Source organism: Xyrauchen texanus, chromosome 34, assembly GCF_025860055.1.
Source record: "Xyrauchen texanus isolate HMW12.3.18 chromosome 34, RBS_HiC_50CHRs, whole genome shotgun sequence".
Classification (NCBI taxonomy): domain Eukaryota; kingdom Metazoa; phylum Chordata; class Actinopteri; order Cypriniformes; family Catostomidae; genus Xyrauchen; species Xyrauchen texanus.
Window position 1 is genome coordinate 25,128,321 of NC_068309.1, and position 24,390 is coordinate 25,152,710.

Genomic DNA, 24,390 nt, shown 5'->3' on the forward strand with positions numbered 1-24,390 from the left:
CGCTGGCGCTGCGCATACTATATATTTAGTTATTAAACACAGCCTACTGTGATTCACAGGGCTATCACACGTCTTCAAGTGGCTTTAAATAAAATGCACGAGTCATATGAACTGCTTTAATGTTTTTTTTAATGGTTCTTTTATGTCATTTTTGAGCTTGACTGTAACGAACATGACTAACACACAGTATCGGATTTGGATCGATACCCGATCCGTCTAAAATCTTCAGTATCAGAGCCAATACTGATCCAGGTATCGAATCGGTGCATCCCTAGAAATTAACAGCACGTGCTGCCAATTGAAACAAGTATAAGAAAGGCGGGAGCAAAAAAGATCACCTGTCGCTTGGAACCGCTCTCGTTAAATGCCAAAATGACGCTTTATTTTTACTTCTCCTCGAAAGACCCATCTCTGTCTCCGCACCACCACCGAGACGAGCCGCTGCATTCGCAAGCAGAATTGGACCGATACCCGATCCGTCTAAAATCTTCAGTATCGGAGCCGATACCGATCCAGGTATCGGATCGGTGCATTCCTAGAAATTAACAGCCCGTGCTGCCGATTGAAACAAGTATAAGAAAGGCGGGAGCAATAAAGATCACCTGCCGCTTGGAACCCCTCTCATTAAATGCCAAAATGACACTTTACTCTCACTTCTCAAAAGACCCATCTCTGTCCGGTGTCTCCGCACCACCACCGAGACGAGCCGCCGCACTCGCAAGCAGAATTTGAAAGCACACATTGCACTTTGGACCATAATAAACATAAATAATATGATAAATGTCTCTCAGAGGGCTGACTGCACATCCACAGTTCATTTACCTAGTCATTCATGTTTAGTTGTAGGTCTTTTTATTTTCTTTCTTTTTTTAAACCACCTCAGCTGCTAGTTTAAAGTTAATCCCTAACTGAGATTTAAATTAGAGTTTAAAGTATTGGAGCAACAGGATTAAAGTTAATTCAGATTTACAGTCAAATATAAATCAGGATCAAACTGATGGTTAAAATGTAACCCTGATTATTTTTAAACAAGGTTTAAAGTTTGGTTCAACAAAATTATCAGATAAACCTTGATATAATCTAATTTTAAGATTAATCCTTGCTGGTGCAACCCATCCTAAGAGGAGTAAAATAAATGTCTTTGTCTACAAACTTGGTTTAGAAACTGAGGTTGTTGCTTGCTGTCTGTGCTATTAGGTTTTCGTTGCATATTAACGAAAGAACACAACTATGATTTACTTGTTTTTTATTCTCAAAGATCAGCGACAATTTCACCCCATTAAGTAACACACTTTTCCCACTTGTTTGTGTGTGTGTATATTTGTCCTTCAGGTCGCCCCCTCCCTCCCACACCTTCATCCAGCCTGCTCCCCCCAGCTCCTCCTCCCCCCTCCGCCCCCCTGAACCAGGCCGCTACCTCCATCAGGGAGTGTCAGATGCCCCTTTTGGACAGTGGCTCTTCCCATGCCATACTGGATCACCCTCCCGATGACGAGTTCTCCCCCAACTCCTACCTGCTCCGTGCACAGCCCCCCACCACCGGTAAGAGTGTATCACTGCACTGCCATTTTCTCCATTGTAATCACCACCTCACCATCACCTTTCTCAGGCCCTATTTCCACCATCATAATTATTTGCAACCTCAACACTGAACTATCCAATGAATGTGGTGGTTGTCCCATTGCCATAACCCAGATTTTAGGCATGGGTTGTAAAGTATATTTTGCTGAATATTAGCTTAAAGGAATGTTCTGAGTTTAATACCAGTTAAACTAAATCAATAGCATTTGTGGCATAATGTTGATTACCACAAAAAATAATTTAGTCTGTTTATATAAAAGCAGGATTTGCAGTTACAGTAAGGCACTTACAATGAAAGTTAAAGGGGCCAGTCTATACATTTTACAATTTTAGTGCGGTCAGTCAATTACATATTTAATCACGTTTAATCTTTTTTTTTTTTTTTTTTGTTAATTTGCGATTAATCTCCAGAAAATGCCAGCACTTTACGGGCAGAGATTACAACTGTGCTACTCAAGGATGTGATAGAGCCTGTCCCTCCAGCTGAGATGAAGAAGGGTTTATACAGCCCTTACTTCATCGTACCCAAAAAAGGCGGTGGGTTGTGGCCAATCTTGGACTTGTGAGTTCTCAACCAGGCTCACACAGAAACAGATTTTAATCTGCGTTCGGCATCAGATTGGTTCACAGCGGTAGACCTGAAGGACGCGTACTTCCACGTCTCCATGCTGCCTTGACATTGACCCTTCCTACAGTTCGCCTTCGACGTTGCAGTACAAGGTCCTCCCCTTCGGCCTGTCCAAGAGAGCTGCAGAGGCAGCCCTTGCCCCGCTACAGGAAGTGGGCATCCGCATACTCAATTACCTCGATGACTGGCTCATTCTAGCTCATTCTCGAGAGTTACTATGCGCTCACAGGGACCAGGTGCTCAGGCACTTTAGTTGTCTAGGGCTTCAGGTCAACTGGGCAAAGAGCAAGCTCTCCCCAGTTCAGAGCATTTCTTTTCTCTGCATGGAGTTAGACTAAAATTATTTTAGCAATGACAATTTGAAGTAGTAGTTGACAAAAACAACCTTATTCACACACTTGAACTGTAAACAACAATACATTTAATATCAAACATTCCCAACACTTTGTAGTGATGAACATATTAAAGCTATTATATTACCTATTAAAGTGCAGAAACGCTGAAGTATTATTGTAATGTAAATCAGAGGTAGTGTATACAACAAGGGAAATAAATATCAATTAACTTAAACAAATGTGAGTGACTGACATTTCATTCAGTCTTTTTTCCTCCAATATTTTTCTTTCTACTCTGCCAGAACAGTACAAAGTGATACCTTCCCCTATTGTCGACTTGTGGATTCAAAGTGTGAATAAATTTGTCTGGTGTCACCCAAGCTTTGTTCTCCACCAAAGGCAAGATGTGCACCAATCCAACGTCATAATTTCATCTAAAAAAAAAAAAAATTATCAAAAAAAAGTGCAAGTGCTTCATGGTCTTGGTCATGTACAAGTCCAACAAACTGTCAGAAAGTTTGTTTTATTTTATTTTTTTTGCCTTGAAATAAATCAAGGACCTGTTATTTTCTTTACAGCAGTTAACTGGGACTCAGGGGACTGGTGTTCAGTGGCATCAGGAGATGTGGCCTCTGAGAGCAGAAATGTGTGGACACCTGACTGTTCTGCCTCTGTGTAGATTTTGTGACCCATTTTTCCCCAGGATACTGGTTCAATGTGATGGATGGACTTAGTGTCTGGAACAGCTGTGGTATTGGCCCACCTGTTATCCAGCATACTCTGTGAAATCTCTTTGTCAATGGATGTGATCAGTTTTATTTCAATGTTTTGAACTTCTTCTGGTTGAAAATGATGCAGCATCTGTAAGGATTGCCTGTCTGCTGAGATCATCTGTATTAACTACCCATTTTAATGTTGCCCCCACACCGCAACTTTGCCATGGCTTGTGGCCACTCTACACTTAAATTTGAGAACCACTCCTGGAAAATGGTTGACAAGAAACACCAGATTAACTTTAAATTTAAATTGAATATGTGAAGCTGTCTTATAACAGGATGTTTCTATTGACCATGTTCTGTGATCTTGGTGAGGAATGTTGTCATGTTCCAAGCTGTCACTCACAATGGCATATGACTCTGGATCTCCATCAGACCATAGAACAGATGTAAATATCATAATCTGTTTCTGATGCCAGTGTGCAGATTGGATTTGATCTGTGTAGTCTTCTGCAAAGTCAACTTGCAGCACCACAGTTTCATTGTTTGACTTTGATTGGGATTTTCTCGTCTGAAAATAGGCTCTTTGTTGTCTTTTGATGAAACAGTGCTGCAAAAACTTAGAGGAGGCTGCCTTGAGAAAATAAAAATCATCCCCCAGTGTGCCGTTCTTTTTTACCTTACGTGGCAGTCCTCCTGTTGCTTCCCATGTATACCAGGTGACCTTAATTGTTTTGTCTTCCTCAAGGATGTGACAGAGGGTACGCATTTCCAAGAGCTCATTATTTTTGCACTCAGCATACTGGCCTAACATGCACTGAGGCCTGTCTTGGCTTCAGACTACAGCCTCAATAAAATTCTGTGTGCTTTGAAATGCTTACCTTGGTATCACATGATGCACACAGTCCAGGGCTAAATTGATATTTCCGTGGTACCGGCAAAGGCACGCATTCCTTGGCGTGTCTGAAAACAGGAGTACATGGGATGGCCAGAGCTCAGCAAACTTTGATTCCCTATCTGTCACTCACTCAAAGTTGTGTTGATGTAGTTACACTAGGGGTCGCCCTTGGGAGCCCCAAGAACCTATGATCTTTGAGAAAAGGCCAATGGGAATTGGCGAGTGAAATTTGCATGCCACTCCCCCAGACATACAGGTATAAAAGGAGCTGGCTCATAACCACTCATTCAGATTTTTTCTTCTGAGCCGAAGGGTTGTGTTTCAGCGAGCTGAATTCCTCTGCCAGTCCATTCACCTATGCATGCTGTTGGATTTACAGCACATTACAGCAATTTCTCCCCCTCGTGCGCCCGGTTGAGTGCATAGAAAACCCCTGGCCGCTTTAACAGCCTAAAAGAGTATATATTCTTGCAAATAAAAGACAGAGAGCTTCTTTTTAGAGATGACTTTCCGTCTGTGTGTAACTCCTGGTTGAGATCGTTACCTCTGCGCTTCCGGTAGGCCACGATCACTGTCACACGTGCTTGGGCACTGTCCACGCGGAGACACAGACACATGTTCTCACATGGCAACATTGCGGTTGCGGCTTTCCTTCCTTAGATGGAAAGCCACCCCAGCAGCTACCCGCCTCGGTCCTTCTACCTACAGGTATGAGGCCGCGTCGGTTAGCACTGGGGGCGATTTGGGGACCCCAATGGGAGCTGCTTCTCCGGGAACCCTCCACCCCAACTTGAAACCTTGTGGCTTGACTATTTGTTCCTGGACTCAGAACAGTGCTCACGGCCATGCCCCGTCCCAGTCCCTTTCTTCCCAGAGGTGCATGATTAGTTCACTACGTTGTGGGGACAACTATTACTGCCCGGGCCTGATCTCTGAGCTCCTCCGCTCTCACTACACTCAATCGTGGGGCTGCCAGGGGGTACTCGGCGATCCCCCTGGTGAATAAGGCAATTGCACCTGTGCCACCTGGCGGAACCATAAGGCTTAGAGTGCCGCTGGACAGGCCGCCCCCGCCCTGCATGCCATGGCTCTCCAGTAGGTGCACCAAGGCACTAAGAGAACTGCACGAGGGTAGTTGTGACCTGGGATTGATGCAGGAGCTGCACTCGTGACCAATCTCGCCCCCATCTCCCAGGTTGTCTTATTCGGCAACACCGTTGAGGACTTTACGAAAGAAGCAGATGGAGGCTATTCAGCATATCCTGCCCTGGTGCGGATCAAGATCCCACAGTCTGTCAGCTCATCACCAGGGGCATCCCCCTGCAGTGATGACACTGGGTAGAGCCACCCGCAGGAAGCAGATGCACCCCATCTCATGGCCCGCCGCCAAGAACCCGAAGAAGGCTTCTAAGCTCCCTGAGATGGGCGACCCAGGGTTGTGGAGACCTGCTGCAAACTATGAGCTGGTAAGAAGACCACTCCATCCCCCGGTGGAGGGCCGGGTGGAGAACCTTTTGTTCCCTTTCCTTCTAATTTCGCCACATGCCAGAGGGGCTGTGGATCCACAATCTCAGAAAAAGAGTGGTTTCCTGACTCCCTGGGTCACACACCCGGTGTTTACGGCTGTCGTTGTCATGATCATGGACAGCGCAAATTTATGGCAGGCACGGCACTGCGGAGGGGTTCCGCAAGTAATGAACCGGGCCTTGAACAGACTCCCATTCAAGATGCAGAAATGCATTCTAGCGAGCATCCGGCATCAAGATTGTTTCATGGTGATAGACCTGAAGGACGCATACATTCACTTTTTGATTTTACCTCGGCACAGTTCCTTTCTGCAGTTCGCCTTCGAAGGCCGGGAGTAACAGTACAAGGTCCTCCCCTTTGGTCTGTCCGTCACCTCGCGTCTTCACAAAAATTGCAGAGGCAGCCCTTGCCCAACTAAGGGAGGTGGGCATCTGCATCAACTATCTCGATGGCTTGCTGATCCTAGCGCACTCTCGAGACTTGTTGTGTGCGAACAGGAACCTGGTGCTCAGGCACCTCAGCCGGTTGGGGCTTCGGGTCAACTGGAAAAAGAGCAAGCTCTCCCCAGTACAGAGAATATCTTTTCTAGGGTTGGAGTTAGACTCAGTCTCTATTATGGCACGCCTCACGAGAGAGTGTGCTCAGACAGTGCTGAAATGCCTAAAGTCTTTCAGGCAGAGAACGGCGGTTCCACTGAAGCAATTTCAGAGGCTCCTGGGGCATATGGCTTCCTCGGCGGCAGTCACGCCACTTGGGTTGATGCATATGTGATCGCTTCAGCACTGGCTTCAGACTCGAGTCTCGAGATGGGCATGGCGCCCCGCCACACATCGCGTGAACATCACGCCAATCAGCCGCCTCTTGTTCAGCCCTTGGACGGACCTTACGTTTCTATGACAGATGCCTCCAAGCGTGGCTGGGGCACCGTGTGCAATGGGTGCGCAGCCGCTGGCTCCTGGACAGGGCCATGACTGCGTTGGCATATCAACTGCCTCGAGTTGCTGGCAGTTTTTCTAGCCCTACAGAGGCATCGGACATTGATCAAGGGCAAGTATGTGTTGGTCCGTATGTGTTGGTAGCAAATTTAAATCGCCAAGGTGGCTGAGGCTCCACCCTTGGGCTACGAGCACATTTTACCAGGAGTGTGGCGGCCTCCAGGGACCTGAACAATGGTGCCTCTTTAGCAGACATCTGCAGAGCGGCGGGCTGGGCAACACCCAATAAATTTGCAAGGATCTCCGGGTTGAGCCAGTTTCATCCCATGTGTGGTCAGGTAAGAACAATTAAGATTGCAGGACAGCTGGCTGGGTGTACCGCTTGCATACAGCACTTTTCCGCTCCTGGAGGGGGGAGACGTGCACTTTTTACCCCCAGCCATGTTCACGAGGTCGTGTACCTGGATTTCCTTCCTCCTTAGCCCTGTGGCAGACGAGTTTGCAGAGAAAGGACGTGTGCTATTAGGCCCTGTTCTGGTGTCAGTGCTCCACATGCACTGGTTGCTTGGTTTGTAACCCTATGTGATGTATCTTCCCAAGATAGTTTCCCTGTTGGTAAACCCGCATCTTCCTTGGGCAGAGTTCCCTTCTGCCACCGGTTGTCGTGTTTGTAGAGCATCCCCTCTGGGTAGGACCTACCATGGGGACTTCTCCACATGTGACACTGCCGACAAGACTCAGTAAGACCATGTGATTTCCACACAATTGCCTCTCAATTCCCATTGGCTTTTTCTCAAAGATCAGAGGTGTTTGGGGCTCCCAAGGGCGACCCCTAGTGTCACTACATCGACACAACATATCGTTCCCTAAATCAGGGAATGGAGGTTATGAAAGTAACCAGGACATTTCCCAATTGCAGGTTCTGGATGTTCCCTTTTGAAACAGCGGTAGGACTTTAGGATGGACATTGTCAAATGCCTTTTCTGAATCTTCTTTTTTAGCTTTTTTTGTGAGGGCTATTTGGGAAAACTTTGCATGCTCGTTTCACTGCCTTGCCTGGAGACTGTCTTGTTTTAAACTGAGATCTCTTAGGTGAGCTAGGAACCTGGGATTTTTTTCAGTAAATCCCTTTTTATCTGCCTTTGTCTTGCAAGCGCTCTGACACCATCTCTTGTTTCAACTGTGTTTCCTTCTTTCTCATTCTTCCGGCCTGTTTTATTTTCATTTCCTTTTGTTTGATATATTCATCATTTTTCTTCCTCTCCCTGAATGCGTTCTGTCTTTCAGCATTCATTTTTGCCATTGCACTGTAAAATTACATGAATACATTTTTTTTTGTTCATTTGTTATTGTATATAGTTTGTTTGCTTTTCAATATTTATGTTAGCATTGCTATATTATAATAAATAATGCACTTAAAACTGACTAGCACAGTGTGTTTCTATTTGTATTTTTTGTAGCACTTTTTTCATAAGAGAAATTTACATATACTTATAAAGTGTAAAATTACACAAATTAGTGGGAATAAAGTGGGAATTTGATCCGAAAATCAAGGCTTGGGAAACACCTCAGAAATTAATTTGTGACCAGTTACAGCGTGCACAAGAGCGAGGAGGGAAATACATCAACATGAGAGGCGTGTCCTTTTCGATAGGATATTAATAAACAAGCCATGCACCCGCTTAGATTAATCTATTTATTAATTCATCTCTCTCTCTCTCTCTCTCTCTCAGTTTCAGTTTTAAGGTGCTTTATTTCATGACAAATATTTGTACATTCGTATTGTCAAAGGTTTTACAGCTGAGCTGCATACAATAAAGCAGTGCAAAATAAACACAGATCAAAACAACGCACATACATAGTATAAAAAAGACAAAATATACAATGTAAACTTTTCATATAAGACAAAAAGGATCATGAAAAAACAATAAAAATGTCGTACATAAAGGAAAAAAGATTACAAAAAATTAAAGCAAAAAAATGAGCCATAATAAAATGAAACCGACTCAAGTCTATCTTTCTCTCTCTCTCTCTCTCTCTCTCTCTCTCTCTCTCTCTCTCTCTGTCTCTCTCTCTCTTTAAATTACCTCAAGAATTTAGAGTACACATGTAAACAAATGTGCGTTGTAGCTCGAAGGTTATTTATTCACCCATTGATTTTCCATATGATTTGATATGACATGTCTGTAATGGTCACGTCCATAACACATTATTATGGGTGTTTAAAGTAAGGAAGGGAGACAATTTGTTCATCATACTGAACATTGACTAGGTGAAAGGTTAGCTTAGTACAGAAAGTATCAAATTCTTTGAATGAATATTTTTTGAGTGATATAAACTTAACCTCTAAAACGTTACGTCATGGTATGGTTCTGCTTTTCAACTTTGTGCTCTTAAACATGGCATTTAACCTCAAATTGCTCTGGGCCAATGTACAGTTGGCTTCACTCTTAATGGATATTGTCTGCTAAATGTTTCAAAAATAAGTACAGTAATTGTCTGTTTGTTCAGCAGAGCAGTGGCCTCAGAATTCAAAGTGAAGTGCTATAACATGCAAAAGATGTCATGCATTTCATTGAAAACCATTTTCATTGATTGTTATTTATCAATGACTCTTAATTACTGTAGGAGTATAGTGATGTGCTTGATTAGACTTTAATTAAATAGTATTATTATAATTTTTAGAGTGTATTTGAGTGTTTGGTTCGTATCATATTTTACACCCATAACCCATAATGATTTTACCTATATGTTATTGGATGTTGTCTACCTAAAATTATGATCACTGGCATAGATGTCTGTTTGTGTGGTTGATGAGTGTTATTTGTAAGTGTACTTAGTCTGCCATGGGAAAGGGTTCTGAGATGGTTGTACTGCTCTGCTTCCACCCTTACACCATCTGCCTCTCTCTCTCTCTCTCTCTCTCATTTTATGTTATAACATTTTGTTAGATATAAAATGGAAATTTGTGTTTCCAAGCATTTCATTAAGTGTAGTGTTTTTATTTGACACACATGATTATCTACTTCATACTTTCATCATGCTTTCTAATGCTACACTTCATAGTTTAATAAATTCAAATGTGGGATTAGAATTAATTTAAAAGTATAAATTCTGCTGTAAGTACTAGTCGTCTGGTTAGGGGTTCTTCTGCCTATTTGTAAATATTTTAATAATAATAATAGTAATTGTGATTATTATTCATCTTATGGGCTGTGCTGTGATCTTCACTGCAGAACAGCACAATAGGAAAATGACCTTGACTTAAGTAAAACAATTTTTTTTATTATTTTATTTTTTTAATTAAAAGTGAAAGTTTCACACCATTGAATATGAACTATAACCTTCAAATTTAGTGAGATGGACATCATAGACATTGGACGTAATATAAAAGTGGAAATAAAATCACGCTTTTCTAATATTTTTAGTCTAAATCTAATGATTTTATTATTAGCCTTTGAATACAGACAATAATTAACAAGACAAGTTTCTTGAAGTAACTGCTGTTTATTTGAATTTATTTGCATTAAATGTAATTGGTTTACAGCTCATATTCCAGCAACAACCATCATTCACACTAAACAAACCAAAAATAGATTTAGTCTCTGTGTTCTCTTCATGTGTTTGTTATAAAACCTGGATTTCAGAGTTATTTTTTTTCCCTTCTCTCTCTTTTTATTTTCACATACTGTTGTTGCTGTGTGTCTGTGTCTAAGAATGTACTTAATGTGGGAGTCTGTGTGCTTTGTGTGTGCGCGTGCGTGTGTGCGCGTGCGCGCACGTGTGTGTGTGTCATCTAGATATGTTATCTATATAATTTGTTAGATCAGGTTTTAGAAATATTTTTTCACCGCTTTCCTTTACTTAATTAGACGTGCTGCATGATCATGTCGATATTTTAGGCAATTCACACATTGGCAGACAACAGTTGTGTGTTGTGAAATTATGTAGATTCCATTTATAGTATTTTAACATCAAGCTCTAATGCCTTTTTAAGCTGCAAGAGTTAATTAACTGGGATGCTTTCCTTACTTGTTAAAAATAGGCAGAAAGGAAGCCTTTGATATTTACATCATATTTGTATCGATCAGTGCAGTGAAAAAAAAACAGACTGATCATTTGGTATGTGCTACCTCTTTGTGAAATGGGTCATGAAAGTGGAAGTATGGGCCTATCGTTATGTTAAAAAAGCCACAATTATATGGCATAGATATTTGCATTTCATGTTCCATAATCCTTTTATAATTAAGTTTCATTATACGACACCATGCAGTTGTTTTTCTTCTGTGAATGTGAAACACTCGCAGACATTTAACATAAAGGTGATATAGACAACTGTATAAAAATATACATCAAAGTGCATGAATGAATTATAACTGTTTATTCCTCATTGGCACAAGAAACAGCATAATCACATTAGTGACAATTTATTTTTAGTACTCAAGATTTTAATGCTGAGGCTGAGATTATATTATTATTTTATATTTTGACCAATATCCGATATGATGGTCAATATTATTATTATTATAATTGTAATTGTAATATTATCAATAGTATGGCTATTGATAGCCATACTATCTCCCGTCTATCCTGCTCTCAAATGTTTGCTCCCTGGACAATAAACTGGACTATATCCGACTCCAGCAGGCTACGCAGCGTGAGTTTAGAGACTGCTGCGTCTTTGTTTTCACGGAGACGTGGCTCAGCGACAGAGTTCCGGATGCCGCCATTCAGCTAGACGGGCTCGCCTCGTTTCGTGCCGACAGAAATACAGCTCTCTGCGGTAAGACTCGCGGTGGTGGCTTGTGTGTTTACATCAACACGGAATAGTGCAAGAACTCTATGCTAGTCTCTAGTTACTGTTCATCGTTGTTGGAGCTTGTGACTGTTAGATGCAGACCTTTTTATCTACCACGGGAATTCACCACTGTTTGCATAACCGAGTTTACATTCCCCAGCGCTAACGCTAAGGAAGCGCTCTGTGAACTGTATGGGGCTATGAGCTGAACTGCAGAACGCTCACCCGACCGGACTGTTTATTGTCGCCGGAGATTTCAACAATGCAAATCTCAAGACAGTGCTCCCTAAATTCCATCAGTATGTGGACTTTGCAACGAGAGGGCTAACGCGCTTGATCTTGTTTACACAAACATCCCAGGCGCGTGCCGGGCGGAGCCCGCCCCCACCTCGGCTATGTTAATTCCAGCATACAGACCGCTCGATCAGACGCACAAAACCGCTTCAGAAGCAGGTGAAAACCTGGCCAGCAGGAGCCATCTCTGCTCTTCAGGACTGTTTTGAGTGTACTGACTGGCACATGTTCAGGGAGGCTGCAACATATGGCGATTCTACCAACTTGGAGGAATACACAGCATCAGTGACCAGCTACATCAGCAAGTGCATTGATGATGTCACTTTCTCCAAGACCATCACCACACGCTCCAACCAGAAGCCGTGGATGACTGCGGAGGTGCGCACGCTGCTGAGGTCCGAGACTCCGCCTTCAGAGCAGGCGATAAGGCAGCCCTAAGAACAGCTAGGGCCAAACTGTCACGGGCAATCAGAGAGGCAAAGCGCGACACGCCCAGAGAATCCACAGTCACTTCCAGGACAGCGGTGACACGCGGCGCATGTGGCAGGGCATCCAGGCCATCGACAACTACAGGACAACATCAGTTGCCTGTGACAAAGATGCCTCCCTTCCAGATGCGCTGAACGACTTCTACGCTCGGTTTGAAGTGCAGAACGACGTGATGGCGAGGAAGTCCACCCTCCTCCCAACGACCAGGTGCTCTGTCTTACCACGGCAGATGTGAGGAAAACTCTACGTAGAGTCAACCCACGGAAGGCTGCTGGACCAGACAACATTCCTGGCAGAGTGCTCAGAGGATGTGCAGACCAGCTAGCAGATGTTCTTACCGACATCTTCAACATCTCTCTGAGCAGCGCCGTTGTTCCAACGTGCTTCAAGGCCACCACCATCATCCCCATGCCAAAGAAGTCTTCAGTGTCCTGCCTCAACGACTACCGTCCCGTCGCGACTTACACCCATCATCATGAAGTGCTTCGAGAGGCTCGTCATGAGGCAGATTAAGACCCAGCTGCCCCCTCACTAGACCCACTGCAGTTTGCGTATCGTTCAAACCGTTCAACGGACGATGCCATCACCACAACCCTCCATCTGGCCCTCACCCTCCTAGACAATAAGGACTCATACGTTCGAATGCTGTTCATAGATTTCAGCTCAGCATTCAACACAATCATTCCCCAGCACCTGATTGGAAAGCTGGACCTGCTGGGCCTGGACACCTCCCTCTGCAACTGGATCCTGGACTTCCTGACTGGGAGACCTCAGTCAGTCCGGATCGGGAACAGCATCTCCACCACCACCACACTGAGCACTGGGGCCCCCCAGGGCTGTGTGCTCAGTCCACTGCTGTTCACTCTGCTGACTCACGACTGTGCAGCAATGCACAGCTCGAATCACATCATCAAGTTCGCCGATGACACGACCGTGGTGGGTCTCATCAGCAAGAACAACGAGTCAGCATACAGAGAGGAGGTGCAGCGGCTGACGAACTGGTGTAGAGCCAACAACCTGTCCCTGAATGTCGACAAAACAAAAGAGATGGTTGTTGACTTTAGGAGAGCACAAGGTGAACACCAAATTCCTTGGTGTTCACTTGGCGGAGAACCTCACCTGGTCCCTCAACACCAGCTCTATCACCAAGAAAGCCCAGCAGCGTCTCTACTTTCTTCGAAGGCTGAGGAAAGCACATCTCCCAACCCCCATCCTCACTACATTCTATAGAGGGACTATTGAGAGCATCCTGAGCAGCTGCATCACTGCCTGGTTTGGGACTTGCACCGTTTCGGACCGCAAAGCCCTGCAGAGGATAGTGAGGACAGCTGAGAAGATCATTGGGGTCTCTCTTCCCTCCATCAAAGACATTTACAAAAAACACTGTATCCGCAAAGCAACCAGCATTGTGGTCGACCCCACACACCCCTCACACAAACTCTGTACCCTCCTCCCGTCTGGCAAGAGGTACCGAAGCATTCGGGCCCTCACGGCCAGACTGTGTAACAGCTTCTTCCCCCAAGCCATCAGACTCCTCAATACTCAGAGACTGGTTTGACACACACGTGTCCTGAGTTGCACTTTAATTACTGTCACTTTATAACTGTCTGCTACCTCAATAACTGCTATGTGCATAGAACATTATCTCATAGTATGTTATGTTTACATTTTTAGAAACTGTCATCTTTTTGCACTACTGAGTACTGGTCGGCGCTGCACTGTCTATTGTCCTGTTCATATAGGTAGTTTAAACAGGTATTTTATTTCGTTGTGTAGTCTCATGTGGTCCTATGTTGGTCCTTTGTTGTTTTTATGTAGCACCATGGTCCTGGAGGAACGTTGTCTCGTTTTGCTGTGTACTGTACTAACTGTATATGGTTGAAACGACAATAAAAACCACTTGACTTGACTTGAAATGTAACAATAGAATATTGATACAGTATTGTGAGGGTAAATATTATATATATATTATTTTATCCCAAATTCTAGCTGATACCAATAAAAAGTGCTTAATTCAGCAATCGTGAGTTCCTATGTAGTATTAAAAATTACAAATATTCTGCTCTTGCATAACATTACAATTCATTGAGTAGTGTCAGCACATCTAAAGTGGACAAGTTATTTGGTATACAGGACAGGACTATGGTGGCAGCATACATTGAAGCTGGTGTGCCAGATGGTCTGTTTCGCCTGTGCTCTGACTGCAGCCCCTCCCTTCCTCCCACCCCTGAAGGAAGTATAATTGGTATGCACTGATGTTCTTCTCCCTTGCGCGCTTGTGTGTGTGATTATGCTGCAGTGAGCTGGGTCATGCTCAAGCCTCTTGGTCTCAGAGGTGTCATCCACATGGGCGAGGTGTGCTCAGGAGCCTGAGATTTACGTGCGCCTGGCAGACCTGTCTTGTCAGTGCTCCTTTTCCTGTTCTGCTCTCCTTCAGCTATTCCCTCAGTCTTGCTCCACCTTTCTCAGTGACTTTCTCTGGTGCTTCAAAACTCTCCCAAGCAATTTTTTACTTGCCCTGATAACATTTTCACTGGCTCCGTCATAAATATTATAAATAACTATGTTAACAAACATATTTGTATATTTGATAAAAAAAATTGTTACACCAGAAGTGAGCGGTGCATAGCGGCACATTAAAAACAAATATTCTCATTATTATCAATGATGCATTTTATTTGTTATTTATTTAAATAACTTCTGACTAAAGAAGTTCAAAGGCAGCTCATAATGTTTCTTGTCTCTAGTCTACTAATTTAACCCTAAAAAACCCTGCATATGTGGGCCTCATCACTCCCAACAACAAACAAAGCTATTACGTTTCACATTTAAGTACATACGGTTTTCAGGTTTCTGATTTATTTTATTTTTTTATGTTTTTAATTAAAAAAAAATTCTACATTATAAAAAAGTCCATTGCACTTATAATATGTATGTGTTTTTGTGGGTAGGTTTATTTTTTATATGTCACCACCAAACATGGAAATGCCCTACATTATTGTTATACAGGCTGTTTTATGTTTCGACTATAAAAAATTATATAAACCATTTTAAAATATTACATTATAAATAAATGTATCATTACAGTTATTTTTCCTTGAAAAAATAAGTAGTTTTATATAGAATAAACATCTAATTTTCCCCTGGGTCTTTTTCCGTCCTGCATATGCATTTTAGGGGTGTAAAGTCACATATTCATTCTATTCAATCTTTTGTTTCTAACATTTGTATATGCAGTTGTTGCAGCAATAACATTGTATTAAATAATACAGATATTTTTGTATCTATGGATTTGAAGCCGTTTTTACAAGTTATTGGGTGCATCAGGTGTACAAAGGGTATTATATTTAATTTTTGCTGACAAATATATGACGTACATTGCAAAATAAAAAAATGCTGAATAATTACTGATTTGTTTCAAATTTTCAACCCATTCTTACTGATGCTTCCAATGTGCACCAGTCACTTTCACAGTTCTTATAAAAACTAGTTTAGTGGACTTAATAACTTACTTTGGTGGCGTTTTTTTTTTTAAACATCACAGAAAACCAATTGTTTAAGTTTACAAAATCTGTAAATGTAAGACATAGTGACAACACAAAACAAGTGATAGTTATGTCCACTGCCCCAAAACTCTCAAACACAGGCCCTGGGCCACAGGTTCTTCCTTATTTTGAGCCCTGATTTCCTCTCCATCCTTCCTTTTTCTGTCATCCTCTCCCTGTCGAGTCATCCTGTTCACTCAGTTTTTAGCTTGCTGTGTGGCTCGGTGCTCCCTGCTCCTGGAAAGAGCTGCGCTCTTAGCGTGCTAATGCCGCCGATAAATTATTCATATGTAGTTTCTGTGTTGTTCTTTTTGCTATTTCTGGAGTGTCTTGACTTGTTGGGGGAAAAAAAACAGTAAGAAGAGTAAGAGGTTTGTGGTATGCCTTGATCTCTACATTTTCATCAATGGTCTGTGAGATGAATAAAGAGTCTTCATTTGTGTCACTCAATCGCCTGAATAAATGATGTATTAAGGGGGCTAAACATTAGCTGTTTGAAGAATGTAATTTTGATGCGTTCGGGAATGCGTGGAGGATGAATTTGGTTTGAATTTGTAATCAGAGTAGAATGCTATTACTCCCTAATTAAGGAAATGTCTGAGACTGACCATAGGATGTGTTTACAATATTGAGGATCTCTCTCTCTGTTTCAGTTTGAAGTTCTTTATTGGCTAAACAAATATTTGTACATTCGGATTGCCAAAGTGTTTTTAGCTGAGCTTCATATCAAATCAAACCGTGCAAAACAATATTTTAAAAACGTGTGAAACACGTAATGAATAATAATAATAGAAATAAGAAGAAAGAGCAACAGTGAATATGTGGTGGAGACAGAAGATCTCTCTCACCCTCTTTTACGCTTTTTATTATACACTGTTTCTTTTAAAGCATTATAATCTCTGACTTGCTAATTAAATCCTAGAACAGAAAAGAAAGATCAGGAAGGACAGGCCAACTAGTGTCCAGTACTGAGCTATTTTTTGCCTTACGCTTAGACAGTCTAAGCTATTGTATTGTATAGCTATTGTTATGTATTTAGTTTGACGTCAATGTGAACCATTACTTCATTATGGTGTGTGCAATTGCTCAACATTTATTTTATTTTGTACATATAAAGTGGACACAGGGACTAGTTGTCACATGGGGTATGTCTCATTAACATTATGATTTCGAGTCAAAGTCCTATTGTAAAAAAGTGTGTTCTCTACCAGAGGTTTTGTATGTTGGTTTCAAACACTTAGTTCAAAGTCCTCATAAATTAGGAGAATTTTGTGAATTTTACAAGTAATTTTCTTTTCACTATCATCAGATTTTTGCTATAGCAGTTGGGTAAACAAGTGAATATATTCAAAATACACTGGAAAACATAAAGGCAAGCATCAACTATATTATGAAGAGAGATTTTTACCGAAAGGTTTAAATTTGTTCTTAGGACAAATGTATTGTTAGTTGGGGCATGTTGTCACATGTACAATTTATGTTTAATTAAATTACTTTTAAAATTGTTGTTGTTTCATTAATCATTTTGTGCCTAATAATTGTTTTACTTAAAAATATAGCTGGAAAGCCTATAATGATGTTTAGTGCAGGCATAGATTTAAAATAGGCATAGATTTTGTTTTGGTGATTGTGAGGGGAGTACACCTTCACCAATGTTTACATGAAACCTACTTCACTGGTTTAGTGTCAAGTTCCATTGTGACAGCTTGCCCCATATACTGTGACAACATGCTCACAAAAGGTCAACAATAAACTGTACCTTTTTTCCTGGGCAAACTTTTCAAAACTTTTTCGCCGCTAAGACTTTAAGGTATATGGCTATGCATAAATTGACATCCAAATAAACAGCCTCTTAGAAATTTTCACTGGAATAAAAAGTGTGACAAGTTGCCTTTCTCCCCTATTATGTTTAGGAAATACTATATACGTATTTTGTATATCAGTTAAATCTTCTTTATTCATATCTTTGAATAATAGTGTGAACATGCTGTTGACAAGGTTCCCGCACTCCCACTCAGTGAAATACTAAAATATTGCTGGTTGTCATATACCGTCTAGCCTGATATGTCGTGCAAGAGAACTAAGCACCTGGTTCGTGCGTAGAGAATTAGTCTGCGGATGGATGAAAGACAGAAGGTGGTTGCCCACCAATCATAACACCTCATATCTCTCTCTTTCTCTCTCTTTCTATAAACACTCGACTCAGTAGCACAGAGCTCAATTACCCCCGCTCTGTCTCCAGGCTCCGCCTGCCACATTTAGATTGTGTATTTTATCATTCCAAATTGACATTTATGCTTTTACTCCTATTGTTTTTCCACCGTTCCCACCGCTCATGTTGTGCAATTTATTTTAATCCCTGTCATGGCATGGCCTATAGCCTAGCAGAGCCTGGCTGCAGTAATTTCACCATTGCCATGCGCTGGAAACAAGAATCCGCCACGCAGAGCTGTTGTCCTACCTCCATTCCGTCTCCGTTTTACCAACACAGACTCCTTTCTTTGGGCCCGTTCACACTCGCTTCTGTCTTTGTAGATTAGAAAGATGTTGTTCCTGGTTCCAGGGTTTCCACAGATATGAAAAACTTGGAAATAGTAGGGAATTTTAATATTTAATTTCCATGTGTGGAAAAGTCATGGACAAATATTTTAGGAATACTCTGCTAAATCTACTTTTACCGGCTAGAAATGGACCCTTTTCACATTTCCAATTTTGCAGTTTAAATTTTAACTTTTGAGGGGTCAGTGTTAATCTCATCAACAAAATGGGCCGGGTGTGTAGAATCACGACCCGGCCCTGCCCTCCGCCCTGTCACACTTGTGTTGTGAATACACTGGCTACGTAAAGAAAAAATGCTTCATGTATTCTAAAGCTGCTTTTTGTATAGCCTTATCAATGAATAACTCTTCTGCCACAAGAGTGTAATGCATTTTAATTATCTGTATATATATATATATATATATATATATATATATATATATATATATATATATATATATATTGTATTTATGTATATATATATATTTATTTATTTTTTTATACCTTATCCAGTAATCTAGACAACTGGAAAAGTAATGGAAATCTGTTGGACAAATGGTGTGGGAACCCTATGGTTATGTAAAAGTAACTAAACCAATTGCTTACTATCGTCTATGTGCAATGGGAGCAGGGAAGGGATGCACGTTGTATATCTTTCTTTTCGTCTATTTACGTATGCAGAGGAAGCCAAACAGAGGATATTTTCAATGTGATGTCTTCAGTTTCTTATTGATATGCCTTTAAATGTAAATGCATATCTTTGTTTTATTGAGAAGGATAAAGACTGGCTGGAAGAACAGGAATCCTCAAGTCAGACGAATAGGCCTTTAGTGAGGCTGTATAGTGTCGCTTTTTCTCTGTTGCTTGTCGACTATTTTGTCTGCCTCCGCCGCATGCTCACTGAATCAAAACTCAATTATTCATAAACACTGCTAAATGGTGAAGAGCGGAAAAGCTCAGGGAAAAAGAAACACAGCCTTGTGTAAAGAGAGTGATGGAGGCTGTTGGGAAATAAATGAGTGGCAGAGGACAGAATAGATTCACAGCTGTTTCTTGTCCCAATATATCGGGTATTATGAAGCCAGTGTTGTAAGCGGAAATTTTCATGAGGGAATGAGCTCACACTGTAAGAGAGCAGTCTGTGTGACCTTACAAATGCTGGTGTCATGAAATTGTGAAAGTAATCTATTTTGGAAGTTTAAGATCTTATATAGAACCACTAGGACTGTTTTACAAACCTCCAATCCCTCATAAACTACTGTAATACAGGTTGAAATTTTGTTATTGCCTATATTAAAATAATTTCAATAGAAAATAATCTACATTAGCTGCTTTTGACTAAATGCCTTGGGATATGAGTTATTAATTTCCTTTATTGTGGGTTATGTAATTTTTAAGAGGCATACATTTAAAAATAAAGAAATTGGGCCATTTAAGTTATGAGTGGAAGTATACAAGGGAGAAGTTTTTCTGTATTCTTCATTGTGTCCCGTCAAGGCATGTAAAATTAAAATCTCCTAACTATAATTCCTGTCTTTTACTCATACTTTCCTTTTTCATGTGATGTGTGATTTCAATCACCAGCTTTATTTACTTTACTGTTTCTGAAGTCATTACAGGAATGTTTTTGAACCAAAATAATATTTTCCCATGAGTACTGAATATCCCATGGAGGAAAATGTCAGATGAACTTGATGTTGTTTTGTCTCCTCTTTTATGTTTAAGTCGCCATACCATTCATCAGAAAAAAAGTTCCAGATAACAAATTCATGGACAGTACAGCCATTCATACACTCCCTGTGCGGCAATCAAAGCAGTATCTCCTTCCACAGACTTCTTAAATGGCCCCCTATCTCCAGCCTCCTGTTTGGGCAGGACCTACATGTTATAGTGGGAGGTTTCGTATTTAAGCTTTTCTATATAACGCAGCACTAATAACAGCAGTCACCTGTAATCTCTGCATAACTCAACTGACTTTAGCCCCCTTCACTGGCTGTGCACCGTATGATCCACATTCTGTATATTGGAGGCACAGGAGTGGCCTATTGTCCCTCTTTGATTCCACCATTTCATACTGAGGCTCTTGTTGTGTTGTTCTCACATGTGAAAGAGAAAAGAATCCCACTATGCTCTCCTTTTATTTGGCCTGAGCCTTTCTCTATTGAAGGCCACTGTCACATCAGTCCATTACAAGCCCCCTTCTTCTGTGGCTGTCACATCAATTTTGGCCGACTACGCCAGGTTGCCATAAAAAAACAAAGAAAGACGCCATGGTCGAGGCAGTGCATTAAGCATATTAAAAGCACAAGTTCCTCCATGCTTTTGTGTGAGAATATAGAGAGTAGCCAGGCTAGCTTTGATGGGCATGTCATTGGGCAATAATCCAGTGTTTTGAGCACCATTGTTGGAGCCGGAGAGTTCCTCCAGAGTTCCTCTGGCGCTGTAAGCTGAGAGAATGGGGCTTTGTGCCTGGCCTGGTTTGTCGCGCTCCGTTTTTAGAGCTCTCTGACATACTGCATGTGGAGAGATTACACAGGCCTGGCCCTCAGACCGTAGCCGATCTCCCGTCAGTCTCAAATCCTTTTTTTTTTTTTTATCTCTGAACCTCTTCTAACGGGACACAAAGGCGCTTTGAATCCCTTGCTTTCCCCTTCATTTCACAGGCTCCTTGAAAAACTAGCTTCCGTTTGGCCTTATGCACTGATGTCAGGAGGTGCGGTAGATTGTGTGAAATGTGCATTATCATATTTTCTGTGTGATCTTTGAAAAATTTGCAGTCATTAAAAAGTAAACAAATAAAGGTGGGTGGAATAAAGAACACCTATAAACCCAGGCCTTTATGGTAGTCGGTGCTGATAATTTCAATTTTACAGGAAGCACTCCAGACTATTTTAAGCATCTGTTAAACCTCTGGACACTCTTGATTGCATTGCTTGCAGATATCATCGGGTCGGGCAAATATTTGTGTGTGTGTGTGTGTGTGTGTGTGTGTACATGTTTATACTACATTGTGGGGACCAAATGTCCCCACAAGGATAGTAAAACCTGAGATCACCTACCTTGTGGGGCCCAGCCAGCGTTCCCCACGAGGGAAATGGCTTATTAAACATACTAAACGCAAAAAGGTTTCTATGAGGGTTAGGTTTAGGGGTGGGGGTAGGGTAGGGTAGGGTTAGGGTTAGGGGGATAGAAACTAAGTTGTTAACACCATCTGTAACTGTTGTTAAACTTTCCTGATTAAACAGAGGATAACCAAAAATTGTTAACATTCACTTCAATATTTGTTAACCTTCCCTGATCAAACAGAGGATAACAAAAAAAAAAGTTATATAAAAATTTTTTATTTGAATAAAATAGAATAATCAAAATGAAAGAAAGACAAAAGCAAAATGATTCAGTGAAATCAATAAATGCAGCACAATGCTCAGTTAGATAATGCACAGCTAAACAAATGTTTTCAGTTTGGATTTAAATGTGGCTACTGCTGGGGCACATTTAACCTCTTCTGGAAGCTGGTTTCAGCTGCGGGTGGCATTGCAGCTAAATGCTGTCTCAGCTTGTTTTGAGTGAACCCTATGTATGTTTAACTGACTTGATCCTAATGATCTGAGATGTCTGTTTGGTTTATATTCATCAAGCATATCTGAAATGTATTTAGGTACTAGGCTAATAAATGAGTAATAATGCTTTCAAATCAATTCAAAATGTAACTGGATGCTCAGATTTTTTGGTTCGGGTGAGAATCCTGGCAGCAGCATTCTGAATGAGCTTCAGGTGTCTAATGGTCTGTTTGGGAAGTCCAAAATACAAAAACATCTAATTCTGGCTATATTTTTTTAGATGATAGTAGCCTGATTTAATTTTTGCTTTGATGTGACTACTGCAACTAAGGTCTGACTCCAAAATGACACCAAGATTTCTTAATTTTTTTGTCTTTAGTCCCTTGGAGTCAAGGTATGTATTCACTTTTGGAATTTTGCCTTTGTTGCCAAATACAATGACCACTGTCTTGTCATTGTTTAACTGAAGGAAGTTTTGGCACATCCAACAGTTAATTTCATCAATGCACTGGCACAAAGACACTATGGGGCTGTAGTCATTTGGCGAAAGGGCTAGATAGATCTGGGTATCGTCTGCATAGCTATGGTATGCAATTTGGTTCTTTTTCATAATTTTGCCTAGTGGGAGCATATACATGTTGAACTGGAGAGGTGCAAGAATTGAGCCTTGTGGGACTCTGCACATCATGGATGTCCACTCAGATTCATAGTTGCCTGATAAAGATAGCATGATACAATTACACATTTAAGACCAAGTAAATAACAATTAACACTTTAATGTACCCAACTCTTAAACAATAAATCGAAATAAATCATTTCTCATACATTTTACAGCTAATGCAATTTGAAATTTTTGTATTAAATATTACTTTAATGTTTAAAATATAATTATTATTTTTTTCCACTGCAATTCATAAAATCATGTTTTATTAGATGTTTATTAATAAAAAAAAATTAATCATTTTAAAATATAATTTTAATTTTCTTTATAAAAAAATAATAAAAAATGCTAAATAAAATATTGACTATATGTCCACTATATATTTGTTTTACTTTGTTAAATTATAAATATTAAATCAATAATTTAGTGTACAAATGTGCCAGGATCTAAAAGACATTTAAAATGTTTTACATTTCAAATAAAATTTTTGCTTTAAGGTTTTCATGCTTGCAGAGTATTCAGCCTAATTAAAATCTAGATATGTGTTAGTTCTCCTCCTAGCAATGGATTTTATCGGTCTTCTTTTGTGTCTGCTTATATCTGATTTTTCAGAATCGATTTTTATGTCTGTTGCAGACATTTTATCTCTCAGTATTTCAGCTGTAAATCTTTAATGCTTGCATACGGAACAGTAAACTGCTGCTTTGAATCAAATTAACTTGACCATTGGACAACTTTTTGTTATGAATTTGTCTAAAAAGTATGCCACAAACAGTACCCTGATTAACCTCTCATCTCTCTCTCTCTCTCTCTCTCTCTCTCTCTCTCAGGTGCATCCAGTCATCACAGTCAGTCTGTTCTTCGACCTCCTCTGCACCCTCCACACAACCACCACCAGTCGTCAGCTAATTCCCTCAACCGCAACACCCAGGCCTGCCGTCGGAACCAGAGCCATGTGTCAAATGCGGCCCTGGCAGATGGACCATCCACCCCTGAGTCTGTCCAGCTCCAGGACAGTTGGGCACTCAATAGCAGTGTCCCGCTGGAAACAAGGTTAGTTTCACAAATAACCCTGCAGCATGCCTGCTAGGACTGCTTAAATTCCCTTTTCTGCAAAAAATAAAGATGTTTTTTTAATCGTCATTAACTGTCACGAAAATAAGGTTTGTGATGTTGCAGTCAAACTTATATGATTTCATTAATTCTTCTTGTTGATTAGTTAATGATCTTTTAACCTTTATGCCCTGATAAGGGTGATATTATTGTGTTCATTTTTTATGTTGCTAAACCCTATACATACACAGTATATATATATATATATATATATATATATATATATATATATATATATATATATATATATATATATAGAACACTATCGCGTTTTGAAACACTCATTCTTTATAATATTTTTTAAATTTATTTTTACATTTTAGAATAATAGTAAAGTCTATTTAAATTTAAATAACATAAATGGAACGATGGAAATTATGTTGTGAATCAAAACTGTGTAATATTTTAGCATCTTAAATAGTCACCCTTTGCCTAGAATTTGCAGACATTTTTCTTGACATTTTCTCAATACATTTCTTGAGGAATCACCCTGGGATGCTTTTTAAACAGTATTGTTAAACAGCTTTTCTTTGTTATTTGGTCCAAGTAGTCAATTTCAAAAACTAAATAAATGTATAAGGTGGCACAATTACATTTTTGTCTACTAAACTAATTTCAGATCAAAAGATTTTTAAGATCATGAGAATATTTTCAGTCAAGTGTTTCAAAACTTTTGACCGGTAATGTGTATATATATATATATATATATATATATATATATATATATATATATATATATAAAATTATAGAAAATTAATGAGTTCATATTTAA

At 40.5% G+C, this 24,390-nt stretch overlaps 1 protein-coding gene across 1 annotated transcript in view; it reads left to right on the forward strand.

Annotated features, from left to right (window-relative positions):
• Positions 1-24,390, forward strand: part of LOC127628053 (teneurin-2-like) — a 390,490-nt gene that overhangs the window by 276,550 nt on the left and 89,550 nt on the right. The window contains exons 5-6 of the mRNA XM_052104713.1: positions 1,333-1,542; positions 23,336-23,558. Of these exons, the coding sequence (XP_051960673.1) occupies positions 1,333-1,542; positions 23,336-23,558 (433 nt within the window). The remainder of the gene's footprint in view (positions 1-1,332; positions 1,543-23,335; positions 23,559-24,390) is intronic.